General features: G+C 46.4%; 1 protein-coding gene across 1 annotated transcript in view; it reads right to left on the bottom strand.

The window, feature by feature from the left end:
• Nucleotides 1-13,283, bottom strand: part of LOC149175804 (protein LURP-one-related 5-like) — a 67,521-nt gene that overhangs the window by 46,069 nt on the left and 8,169 nt on the right. The window contains exons 4-5 of the mRNA XM_089421248.1: nucleotides 9,466-9,531; nucleotides 9,199-9,236 (exon numbers count right to left, since the gene is read on the bottom strand). Of these exons, the coding sequence (XP_089277374.1) occupies nucleotides 9,199-9,236; nucleotides 9,466-9,531 (104 nt within the window). The remainder of the gene's footprint in view (nucleotides 1-9,198; nucleotides 9,237-9,465; nucleotides 9,532-13,283) is intronic.

Here is a 13,283-nt window from a genome sequence, read left to right on the forward strand (position 1 = left end):
GCCCGGCAGTGGTCAAAACCGGGTCTTCTACAGGAAGCCCACAGCTCGTAAAGAAAGGGTCTTCTACAGGAGGGCCGAAAGTGGATAAAGTAGGGTCTTCTACAGGAAGCCCGAAAATAGAAAGGGAAGGGCCTTCCACAAGGAGCACCGGGAAAGTAAAAAGCAAGGGAGAGAAGGCTGATCTTCTCGAGAAGGAGGCGGCAGCTGCGCTGGCCGCCCTTAGCACACCTGCAAAACCAAAAGAAAAGAGAGAGAGGGAGATCCCTCTACCTTCCGAAACTAGGAGAAGTCAGAGAATGAAAGCAGACAAGTCGCAGCCTCCTCCCAGCAGCCAAACCACTTTAGGGAGTGTTCCTACTTCACCCAGTGAGAAATCTCCCTCTAAGACACCGGCCACCCCCGAGAAGGGAAGCCCGAAGGTCACCTCTTGGACACGAAAGATAGACCAATCGCCCTCCGAAGCCCGGCTCAAAGAAACAGGAAAGAGGGAAGAAGTTCCACCCTCGTCACCACCAGGGGCAGAGAAGGCAGGGCCATCAAAAGCGGGAAAGAAAGAGCCTGTTCCGGTCCCGATTCCTCGGCCAAGGACAAGGAGCAGGAGCAAGGTTGCTCAAGGATGAGCAAATGGTTCAGCTGGGGGGTGATGATGAGCCCCAATTTTGGTACAATTTGGGCTCATTTTGGCCTATTCTACTTGCTCAAACCATTCATCTTTTATTGCTTATGCATGCATTTCTTAGTTTATTCATGTTGTTTGTAGGAAGAAGGGTAGGCACTCTATCCACGTGACTAATGCATTATGATTTCAGGTTTTTGCATTAAAAGGGAAAAAAGACCACGTGAAAAGGAGACAAGGAGACAATGAGGTGGCACTGCTGGTTTTTAGGAGAGGATGTCCACAGTCTTGGGACCCTCCTTGTGATTCCCACCATAGCTCCGAGCTCCAATCCAGCTCCCCACCGAGCTTAGAAGCAGCCAGCTGTTCTACATGAACAGCAGTTATAACTGTTCTACAGGAACAACAATTATGACTGTCCTACAGGATCAGCAGTTTAAACTTCAGTTGGCCAGCCGAGCTCCTAAAATCAAGGACACCTGTTGGATGATCGTTTTTGCATAAGTATAGAGGCCGTAGCCTTTGATAGGTTGTTGAAACTTTCGCATTACTATTGTAATTCTTGAGCACAGCTCTGTGTTTTTGTTCCTTTTGTAAGCCAGTTTGGCATGACATCAGATTATGAATAAAGAAGGCAGATTTTGATCTAGTTCTGAGTTTTCTCAAGGAGCTATAGCTCTCAGGTTAGGGCCCAACCTGAGAGAAATAGATCTCCTCGGTGTTGTAATGTGTTTGCATTTAGTTCCAGCACTTTGAGTTTGTTTACTTTCACATGCAATTCGAATTTACAGTTTGTTAACTTAGTCTTTTTCATGAGCTTAGATAGGATTAGTTTATGGTGCATTTGTTTCAGTTGCTTAAGTTCAATAGGAGGATAGTTATACATCATTGGAGCTCCAGCAAAAAGGTTGTAAAGGCCCACTGCCATCTCTGTTAGAGACTGGGGTGCAGTCCATAACCAACCACCAAAAATACGCATTTCTTTACTTCATGATTGTTGCAACACAGTCACGGTTATGTTAGATGCTTCCATGTAATTCACACCTGCACCACACACCTTCATCACCGCTTCATGCACATTCCTCTTCACGTTTTGGATTGCTGTTCATTGAATTCATAGCACAGGTAGTCTAGGTGAATGCATTTTCGTCTTGGTGACAGTCATAAGCATTTGTTTCATTTACACTGCTCTCCCTCGTTCCATTACCTTCTCCTTCGTCTTGATCATGCATGCAACCACATCCTTGACCACTGCTCCACTCTATTATCTTCCAAATTCCTCCACTCCTCACGTAACTTCATTCTTTACCCCTTTCGTTGACATAGCCCTCTATCTTCCAACCTACTCCATACACTCGTTCCCTGTCCTACTTCTCCACTCCTGAGCCATCACCAGCCTTATTCCTACCTTACATATCTCCCCCTACCATTCCATCACTCCTCCATCACTTCAAACACCCACGGTAGGTCATCCTGTAGCAATTTGTAGATTTCCTGTAGAAACCTCTGAGTTTCCTATAGGATCCCCTGCAGACATCCTGTAGGAGGCCACTCACTCGGTTGCTGAGCTTCTGAACGTGAGGAACCTCTGTGGACAGATGCTAAGGATCCCTGGGGACCTCTCCTAGCCTCCCCAACCTTTCCCACGCTTTCCTTCCTTCTCCATCCCATCTGCACAACCAAACCCTAATAAGCACAAAATCACAATCATTCCATCCATTTAAAGAAAAAATACAAAAACATGTCTTTTAAGATGCAAGCAGCTTAGATTCATGCATTTTCACTTATTAGAGGTAATGACAGCATTGGTAGAAGTTTCATTCACATTCTTTGCATTATAGAGGTTAGACTAGTCAAATTAGGGTTTCCTAGGTTTACATGCTTTGATTTGCTTTCAGTCCATTTTTGTCAAGTAAAGTAGCTTTCCTTTGAGAATAGCTTTCGTCCATCAATTAGCAAGCTTCTTCTGAGAGCCTATAGAAGTTGGCTTGAGCCCTAGCGGACTTGTGCCAGCTGACCAAGTGACAGCTGCGACAAGAGCTAGTACTTGTGCATATAGCACCGTCGCTTCCAAGTTTGTACGAACTACCGGGTTGATAAAATTAAGAGACAGGAAGCCCCAGGAGTTGTAGCATTATTGCTACAATACTGGAGCTCACCATCTTTTTGGCGCCGTTGCCGGGGAAGCGTCAGAGTATTAGTAATTGTTGCTTTTCTTCTACTTTCGTACTCTTACTTCTGCTCAGTAGTTTATTTCATTTTCATTCTGCAAAAGTAGCATAGACATTTCCTGCTTTCATAGATTAGTATTTCCTGCTTTCATAGATTAGCATTTCCTGCTTTCATAGATTAGCATTTCCTGCTTTCATAGATTAGTATTTCTTGCTTTCCTAGATTAGCTTTCCAATTCCGCAATTTCATTTGAGCAAGATAGTTAGTTGTAGATCACTCTATTTCAGTTTTGCAGGTACCAAAGAAAAAAAGCAAAAGCAATCAAAAAAAGAAAAGTCCTTTCCATTTCATGCCTCGTAGGAACCGAGATAAATCAGGCAAATTCCTACCCAACACCCCCACCACATCACTAAGTCACCCTTCTCTCTTCTTTGGTGACAGTGACCCAGAGGAACCTATAGGTGAACAACCTGAGATATACCAAGACCCTATAGAAGAAGAAGAGTTAGAGACCACTCCATCTGAAGCCATGGCTGATAATAGAAGAGAGGATGAGAGAATAGAAGGAGCTTTCCCCATCCGAGAGACCAATGGAGAGATGAAAATGAAGAACATTAGCCCCTCCGCCTTGCCTCACTTCCATGGACTGACCACTGAGGATCCTGATACCTTCCTGTTTGAGTTTGCTATCCTTTGTAGAACTTATGACTATACCGAAGATGAGTAAAAGCTGAAGCTTTTCCCTTCAACTCTCAAGGATGCAGCACTACGCTGGTTCATGGGATTACCTAGGAATAGTATCACTACTTGGGCTCAGATGCAGCAAGCCTTCAATACCAAGTATAGGGATTACTGTAGGTTAAGGAAACCAAGGGAGAAATCTTTCGGATGACCATGGGAAATGATGAGTCCTTGGAGGATTATGAGGAGAGGTTCCAACTTAGCTATAAGCGGGCCAGGTGCACACTTGACCCTGAATCCCTCAAGTTGGTTCTACTCCGAGGAGTCCCTGAAGATCTCTTAGACACCCTTCACATGTTAGCTGGGGGGGACATTTACCAACTGCCTTATGAGGACATCAAGACTGTGTTTAGAAATCATTCCAGGGCAGCTAGGAAACGAGGTAGAGGAAATCTCCTCTCCACTGGTGTCCCTTTCTCCAAACATGAGTTTACAAACCAACTAGAAGATCTTAAGAGTGAGGTGAGACAGACCATTGCCATGCAGCTGGACACATTCAGGATCCAGCAGAAGAAGGAAGAAGCTGAGAGAGCCTTGGCTGTCTTCTGCCCTAGGTGCACCAGAAGACACCCTAAGAACGAATGCCCATTGCACTCGGTTGAAGTGTGTTTTGTTTGTGAGGAGGACCATCCAACAAATCAGTGTCCAACCTTACCTGGGTTTAAAGCCATGTACCAAGGGACCGAAGCCCCCACTGAACCTCTCTACTTCATCAACCAAAGGAGGCCACAAGGATCTAGACCTTATCAGCAGGGAATGCAAGGGGCACCACAAGCTTATTATAACCCCAACCAATCGACTCCCATGCCTTCTTGGGGTCCCCCTGCTCATCCTTCTTGGTCCATGCCTCCTCCATGGTCTTATCCACCTCAGTACCCTACTCAACCTACTTCTCATTCATATCATTCACACGCCCAGTAACAGCCTCAGTGGAGTGCACCTCAGTCGGGGTGGAGGCCCCAATACAACACTCCTCCTGCCATTTTGTCTCCACCACCAGTTCAACCTCAGCCTTTACCTCCTGCTCCTCCAAGTCAACCTCAAATGCCTGCTCAACCGAACCCGAACCCCAACAATAGACAGGTTCAGCAGGTATACACTGGGGAAACATCATGTCCTACCTATGCTGTGGAGATCCAGGAGATCAATCTTAGATCTAGAAAGACTCTTCCAGATCGCCAACCTCCTCCCCCAGAGGATGAGGAAGACCATCAGGAGAGTGAACCAAAGCCTATTCCACCCTTTCCTGAGAGACTTGCAACCACCACACAACCCAACCCGGAAGAAGATGAGCTTCTGGGAGAGCTCAAGCAGTTGTGTGTGAAGATACCACTTCTCCAAGCCATCAAGGATGTGCCCATATACAACAAACTGGTTAAGGAGAAGTGTTTCAAACACCCAGGCAGGAGAAAGAAAGATGCCTCAACCATCAATGTCATAGGACAACTGTCTGACCTTATGCTAGGACAAGTCATCTGCCCCAAGTATCTAGATCCTGGAAGTCCTGTAGTAGATGTCCACATCAATGGCACCATTATACCTCACACCTTGATTGATCTGGGAGCTGCCATTAATGTGATGACCAGAGATACTATGCTTAAACTCAATCTTCAGGGTTCCTTAAGGAAGACCTCGACAGTACTGCAATTAGCAGATCGCTCCACCGTGACTCCCGAAGGGATTGTGGAGGATGTCTTGGTCTCTATTGATTCTTGGGAATACCCTGCAGACTTCCTGGTTCTGCAACCAAAGGCAAAGCTTACTGGATATCCTCTCATTTTGGGAAGGCCTTGGCTAGCTACTGCAGATGCTTACATAAGTTGTCGTGCAGGAAATATGACCATCAAAAATGGTCCCATGTCCAAGCAGCTAGTCCTATACCCTCCTGCCCAACCCTCCTTAGAGCATGATTTACCACTTTGGCTAGAAGAAGGAGAAGAAGACGAGGTGTACTCAGCACCTCTGTGTACCCTAGATACCACTAGAAGAGACCCTCCAACCGAGGATGACTTGATCGAGAACTTGATCCAAAACCCACCTACCAGTGCACTACCCTTAGAAAAATTGGTGGAGGATGCCCAAGCTGGCACCTTAGTGGATCTTTGTACAACCAACCCTGTCACTCCCAGAGTTAAGAATGTGGAGTTCGGCCCTGAGAGAGCATTGAAAATCAGCTCCTCCCTATCTCCTTCTCAGGAAAAGGAGCTGTGTAGCCTGTTGGCCAGCCACCTAGATGCTTTTGCTTGGAGCTATAAGGAGATGAAAGGAGTCCATCCCTCGGTCTGTACCCATCATATATACATCAAAGAGGATTGTAAACCGGTTAGGCAACCCCAGAGGAGAATGAATCCAGCCCTTAAGGACATTGTCAAGGAAGAATTGCAGAAACTGTTGGATGCCGGATTCATCTACCCCATCTCAGATAGTGAATGGGTGTCCCCTCTGGTCTTGGTTCCCAAGAAAAATGGGAAATGGAGAATCTGTGTGGACTACCGAGAACTGAACAAAGCTACCAAGAAAGACCATTTCCCTCTACCTTTCATAGATCAAGTGTTGGATGGACTGGCAGGAAAGAAGTTCTTCTCTTTCCTAGATGGGTTCAGCGGGTACAACCAGATTCAAATCAGCCCGGAAGACCAAGATAAGACCACCTTCACCTGTCCTTGGGGTACCTTTGCCTACCGTGTCCTTCCCTTTGGGCTATGCAATGCTCCTGCTACCTTCCAGAGAGCTGTCTTGAGCATCTTCTCGGAGCTGGTCCATGATGCAGTAGAAATCTATATGGAAGACTTTACTCCTTGTGGGGCCAACTTCCAGGAAGCATTGTCCAATTTGGGAAAAGTCCTAACCAAGTGCATCGAGATGAACTTGTCCCTTAGCCCTGAAAAATGTGAATTCCTAATGACTGAAGGGACCGTGCTAGGCCATACCATTTCTTGCCAAGGGTTATAGGTGGATCCTAACAAAATTGCTCTAATCAAGAAGGTTCCACCTCCACAGAAGGTAAGGGATGTTAGGAGTTTCTTGGGATTAGTAGGGTACTACAAGAGATTCATTAAGGACTTCAGAAAGTTAGCCTCACCATTGTTTGGCCTTTTGGCAAAAGATGTGGAGTTTAATTGGACTGATGATTGTCAGAAGAGTTTGAATGAATTAAAAGACAAGTTAGTGTCAACACCAATCCTGAGAGGTCCAAACTGGGCCCTACCTTTCCACATCCACACTGATGCCTCGAACAAAGCCATAGGTGCAGCCTTAGGACAAGTTGAGCAAAAACTTCCATATGCCATTTACTTCGTTAGCAAAAACTTGTCCAAAGTTGAGCTGAATTACACTGTAACCGAGAAAGAATTCTTAGCTGTGGTCCATGCACTGAACAAGTTCCGACATTACATCACTGGCTATCAAACATTTGTACATACTGACCATGCTGCAATCTGATATTTAATGAATAAACCAGATGTGAATGCTCGTATTATTAGATGGTTACTTTTATTGCAGCAGTTTGACTTAACCATTGTTGATAAACCAGGTAGAGAAAATGTTGTTGCTGATTTTTTATCTAGATTGGATTTGTCTGCAGATGAAGATGGGACGGTGGATGACCAGATGCCTGATGAGCATCTGTTTGCTATCTCAGTACTCTCTCCATGGTTTGCTGATATAGCAAACTACCTTGTTTCAGCTCAGTTCCCTCCGCACCTCTCTTCAAAAGAGAAGAGCAGAATCATCAGAAAGAGTGCCTCATTTACCTGGATCGGGGGCAATCTGTTCAAGCTTGGCCCCGATCAGATCTTAAGGCATTGTGTAAGGGAGGAGGAAGTCTTTGACCTCCTCCTCACCTGTCATGATGGGCCTTGTGGAGGACATTTTGCAGCAAAGAGAACTGCCTTCAAGATCCTGCAGGCAGGCTACTATTGGCCCACACTTCATCAAGATGTCAGAAGATATGTCAGTCAGTGTGACCAATGCCAAAGAATGGGGAAACCGACCCAAAGGGATGAGATGCCTCTCCAACCTCAAGTGACTCTTGAGCCATTTGAGAAGTGGGGTATGGACTTTGTGGGCCCAATCAACCCTCCTTCAAGGCAAAGGTCTTACATCATTGTGTGCACTGACTATTTGACAAAGTGGGCAGAGACCAAAGCAATCAAAGCAGCAACAGAAGAAAGGGTGGTCAAGTTCTTAAGAGAGAACATCTTCTACAAGTTTGGCTACCCAAGAGAGCTGGTGACCGATCAAGGGAGCCAGTTCACATCCAACTTGGTTGAAGATCTACTAGCTCATCACAAGATCAAGCATAGGACTTCCACCCCCTATCATCCTCAAGCAAATGGGCAGGTGGAAGTCACCAATAGATCATTAGAAGGGATCTTGACCAAGGTGGTGAGCAGCAGCAGAAAGGACTGGGCAGATCGCCTGGTTGAAGCCACATGGGCTTACAACACCACTTGGAAGACCACCACCGGCTTCACACCTTATGAGCTGGTCTATGGGAAGAAGGCTTTGCTGTCCATTGAGTTCGAATACAACACTTTGAGGATGGCAGCTCAGCTGGATCTAGATCTCAGCCATGCACAACAAGAAAGGCTATTGCAGCTGAATGGACTGGATGAGCACCGCATGCAGGCCCTCCTTCACTCAGAAGTGGTCCAACTTCAGAGAAAGGTGTGGCATGACCAACATCTCCATGACAAGCAATTTCAGCCGGGAGATTGGGCTTTGTTGTATGATTCCAGATACAAAGACTTCAAGGGGAAGCTGAGAACCAGATGGCTCGGGCCATATTCAGTGGAAAAATGTCATGACAATGGATTTGTTCTTATTCGGACCATTGATGAGGAAGCCATCCCCATGCTTGTCAACGGGCATCGATTGAAGATCTACAGGAAGCCTCCCTCCAGACAAGAGTTCATCAAAACTATGGAGAAGGTAGTATTAGTCATAGAGAAGGGTTCTGCCCCTGCTTTGGGCACACCCTGAAGAATCTAAAAAAAAAAAAAAAAAATAATAATAATAATAATAATAAATAAATAATAAAGATCCTTGGGTGAAAACCTTTCTGAGGCGCCCCTGCTATCTTTCAAATAAAAAAAAAAAAAAAAAAAGAGATAAAGATCCTTGAGTGAAAACCTCTCTGAGGCGCTTAAGGCAGGTGGTAAGGGTGAAAACCTCATTGAGGCGCCCCTGCTATCTTTCAAAAAAAAAAAAAAAAAAAAAAAAAAAACAAAAAGAAAAAATACAAGATCAACAAGTTTCTTATGTGAAAGTTGCATGCAGATTTCAGGTGTTCTATGGAGGAGAGGAAGCCTCTCAACTCAAGGCCAAAAGTCCTTATCATGCAGCCAGGACACCTCACCAGCACCTCCTCCAAGAATGCTTATGTTCTTCAAGGTATGTGCCCTTTCATTATAGATTGAGTCTCCTACAGGAAGACGCAGATTTTCTACAGGAAGGTGCGATTTTCTACAGGAAGGTGCAAATTTCTACAGGAAGGTGAAAATTTCTACAGGAAGAGCTGTCTGTCTACAGGAAGCTCTGTATTTCTACAGGAAACTTCCTGTAGAAGCTCAGAACAGCCCAGAATGCATTTCATGAACAGATCTGATGACTACGGGTTGGTTTGGACGCATGCAAGCCTCTTTTGGGCCCATGCACGACGCTGTTACCTTGCTCCACCATCCTCGTCGACATGCACCCAAGATCCCTGCACCAGCAAACCAGATCAATGAGTTCTCGTGGTAAAGCCATTTGTCAAAGAAAAACAAGCATCGAGAGCTCATACCACATCCATGTCGAGCATCAGAAGCTCCGGGAGCGTGATCAGAAGATTCTATCCATCGTCGTGCAGCATGCACCCAAGGAGGCGAGACTGTTACAAGGCACCCCGCGGGAATCCTGTAACAGTCAAACCTGCATGAGTGGATACCATTCACAGCACCGCCATCTGCAAACAACACACGGGCGCAGGCAACCAGATCATCCACCCCATCGCCAGCATCCTGTAACCATGAGCCTCCGGGACTGTGTAGGCCGCATGCAGCAGGTAGATCCTCTCCCCATCGTCCAAAAACCGAAAAATCGTGTGCAGCCGCGCGCAGGTAAGTGTCTCAACCCTTCCTTCCACCAAATCGCATGAGTATTACTTTGATTTGTTTGCATGGTGTAGAAATGAATGGTTGAGCGGCCGTATGGCCAGTTGACTGGCCACGTCGGCTAGTTATGGTATAGTCGAATGATTGGGTGGCAGCCACGACAAAGAAAATACGCAGCACGCACGTGAGGATAGTCCCGTTAACCGAGAAATGAGTTTAACCGAAAAGGGCGGCGGCAGATCTGTGGGAATGAATGCGGCAGTGAGTGAATATGCAGGCGAATGATGGGTGACGTCGCCCAACGGTCCGGCGGAGACAGCTCACCCCCCGCGCCACGAGCTGCGCCGATTCAAAATCTAACCGGCTAGATTATGCGCATGTATTCATCAACCTCCACTTCAAAACTCGAGTGGCTCTTCTGATTTCCTCTGCACGTTGATACGCCAAGCTTTCGGCTACCAGAACGTCGGTGAAGCACATCTCGACCGCTGGCCAACTACAGTCCTCCCCGAAGTTTGCACACAGCTCCTACAGGAACACAGTTCTATAGGAACGCAGTCTTCTACAGGAACGCGGGTGCTCACGTAAAAAAAGGTGGTCGAGTAACGAGGTAACCCTGGACTTCTCATGCAAATGGTCATTAAAGGTGGTAGGATTGTCAGTCACTGTCTGGGTATAGAGAAAGTGGTGAAATTGCTCTCTGTGTGCCTATACTGTCATTCTACAGGATTGTTGAGTAATTAGACTGTGTTGAAAATTTTGTGGGTTATGCGCATTGTTCTACACTCTGTCCCCAAAACTAAACTCTCTGCCACCATCACCACCTCCGGTTAAGAAAATTGTGCCATAATGCCGGGTGGATTTATCAGGCGAGAACCCACGGATTCAGATAAATTGAGGAGAAACCCAGCAGTGGTAGAGCTCTTCACCAGAGCACAATGGATGACTTTTTGTGATAAGCTGCAGGGCTACGATGATGAAGTAGCCGAAGAATTCTTGCAGGCTCTGAAGCCTAAATCCCAGACACTGGCCACAGTGAACTTTAGAGGTCTGAGCCTCAAGCTCACCCCAGAACATATCAGTCGGATCACAGAACTCCCTATGGGTCTGCCATGGGACAAGGACGAAAGAAAGCTAAGCCAGCAAGCCAAGAAAGAGTTCTTCCCACCTGAAGAAGCATTCACGGAGGACAAAAATGGGGTGAGAAGGACAAGCCTGTTGCCACCATGGAACGAAGTCAGCTTGCAAATCATGAAATATATCACCTGTGAAGGTCGTTTCAGCATCGTGTATGCATATCACTTCAGGCTGCTCAATGAACTAAGACACCGGATTGATCTTCCTGCAGAGCAGAGATTGAGTATTCCTTACTTTTTGCTACAGTCCTTGATGGAGTGCACTACAAAGCTCAAGGACGGCATCCCGGATCAGGTAGCCCACCATGGGTTAATCAAGCTTCTTGTGGAGGATGCTCTCCACTCATACAAGGTCCCCCTCTCATGGGAATCATTTAGAAATTTAACAAGAGAAGGGGACATAAAGATGTTGCTTGAAGAAACGGGGTCCTCTAGCAGTGAGGAAGAAGAGCCAGTAGCCGAGAGTAAGAAAGGGAAAAGCCAAAAGATCCCGACTCCAACACAGAAGAAAGAACGAAAGGAGAAGGAGGAGGGAAAGGATGACAGGGCAAAAGAGGACACCCCCATCCTGTCAGCAAGAGAAAAGAGGTTGAAAAGTAGGACGGTCAAAACTGAGGTGGTCCCCATCAGCCCAAGCACCTCGTCAGCTCCTGCAGCCAAAGCCAAAAGCAAAATCCATGCAGCCAAGCAAGAGAAGGTGGTGACAGTTGCATCTGCAGGAAAACAAAAGCAGGCTTCTACAGGAAGCCCGGAAGCAGTCCCTACAGGAAAACAAAAGCAGGCTTCTACAGGAAGCCCCAGAACAACGCCTACAGGAAAGCAGACGAAGGCTTCTACAGGAAGCCCAAAAACAGAGAAGGGGTTTTCTACAGGAAGCCCGGCAGTGGTCAAAACCGGGTCTTCTACAGGAAGCCCACAGCTCGTAAAGAAAGGGTCTTCTACAGGAGGGCCGAAAGTGGATAAAGTAGGGTCTTCTACAGGAAGCCCGAAAATAGAAAGGGAAGGGCCTTCCACAAGGAGCACCGGGAAAGTAAAAAGCAAGGGAGAGAAGGCTGATCTTCTCGAGAAGGAGGCGGTCAGCGCAGCTGGCCGCCCTTAGCACACCTGCAAACCAAAAGAAAAGAGAGAGAGGGAGATCCCTCTACCTTCCGAAACTAGGAGAAGTCAGAGAATGAAAGCAGACAAGTCGCAGCCTCCTCCCAGCAGCCAAACCACTTTAGGGAGTGTTCCTACTTCACCCAGTGAGAAATCTCCCTCTAAGACACCGGCCACCCCCGAGAAGGGAAGCTCGAAGGTCACCTCCTAGACACGAAAGATAGGCCAATCGCCCTCCGAAGCCCGGCTCAAAGAAACAGGAAAGAGGGAAGAAGTTCCACCCTCGTCACCACCAGGGGCAGAGAAGGCAGGGCCATCAAAAGCGGGAAAGAAAGAGCCTGTTCCGGTCCCGAGTCCTCGGCCAAGGACAAGGAGCAGGAGCAAGGTTGCTCAAGGATGAGCAAATGGTTCAGCTGGGGGGTGATGATGAGCCCCAATTTTGGTACAATTTGGGCTCATTTTGGCCTATTCTACTTGCTCAAACCATTCATCTTTTATTGCTTATGCATGCATTTCTTAGTTTATTCATGTTGTTTGTAGGAAGAAGGGTAGGCACTCTATCCACGTGACTAATGCATTATGATTTCAGGTTTTTGCATTAAAAGGGAGAAAAGACCACGTGAAAAGGAGACAAGGAGACAATGAGGTGGCACTGCTGGTTTTTAGGAGAGGATGTCCACAGTCTTGGGACCCTCCTCGTGATTCCCACCATAGCTCCGAGCTCCAATCCAGCTCCCCACCGAGCTTAGAAGCAGCCAGCTGTTCTACAGGAACAACAGTTATAACTGTTCTACAGGAACATCAATTATGACTGTCCTACAGGATCAGCAGTTTAAACTTCAGTTGGACAGCCGAGCTCCTAAAATCAAGGACACCTGTTGGATGATCATTTTTGCATAAGTATAGAGGCCGTAGCCTTTGATAGGTTGTTGAAACTTTCGCATTACTATTGTAATTCTTGAGCACAGCTCTGTGTTTTTGTTCCTTTTGTAAGCCAGTTTGGCATGACATCAGATTATGAATAAAGAAGGCAGATTTTGATCTAGTTCTGAGTTTTCTCAAGGAGCTATAGCTCTCAGGTTAGGGCCCAACCTGAGAGAAATAGATCTCCTCGGTGTTGTAATGTGTTTGCATTTAGTTCCAGCACTTTGAGTTTGTTTACTTTCACATGCAATTCGAATTTACAGTTTGTTAACTTAGTCTTTTTCATGAGCTTAGATAGGATTAGTTTATGGTGCATTTGTTTCAGTTGCTTAAGTTCAATAGGAGGATAGTTATACATCATTGGAGCTCCAGCAAAAAGGTTGTAAAGGCCCACTGCCATCTCTGTTAGAGACTGGGGTGCAGTCCATAACCAACCACCAAAAATACGCATTTCTTTACTTCATGATTGTTGCAACACAGTCACGGTTATGTTAGATGCTTCCA

The sequence above is a fragment of the Pinus tabuliformis genome, chromosome 4_1, assembly GCF_031772625.1.
Source record: "Pinus tabuliformis cultivar Carrire ecotype Pingquan chromosome 4_1, CPIR1, whole genome shotgun sequence".
Lineage (NCBI taxonomy): Eukaryota > Viridiplantae > Streptophyta > Pinopsida > Pinales > Pinaceae > Pinus > Pinus tabuliformis.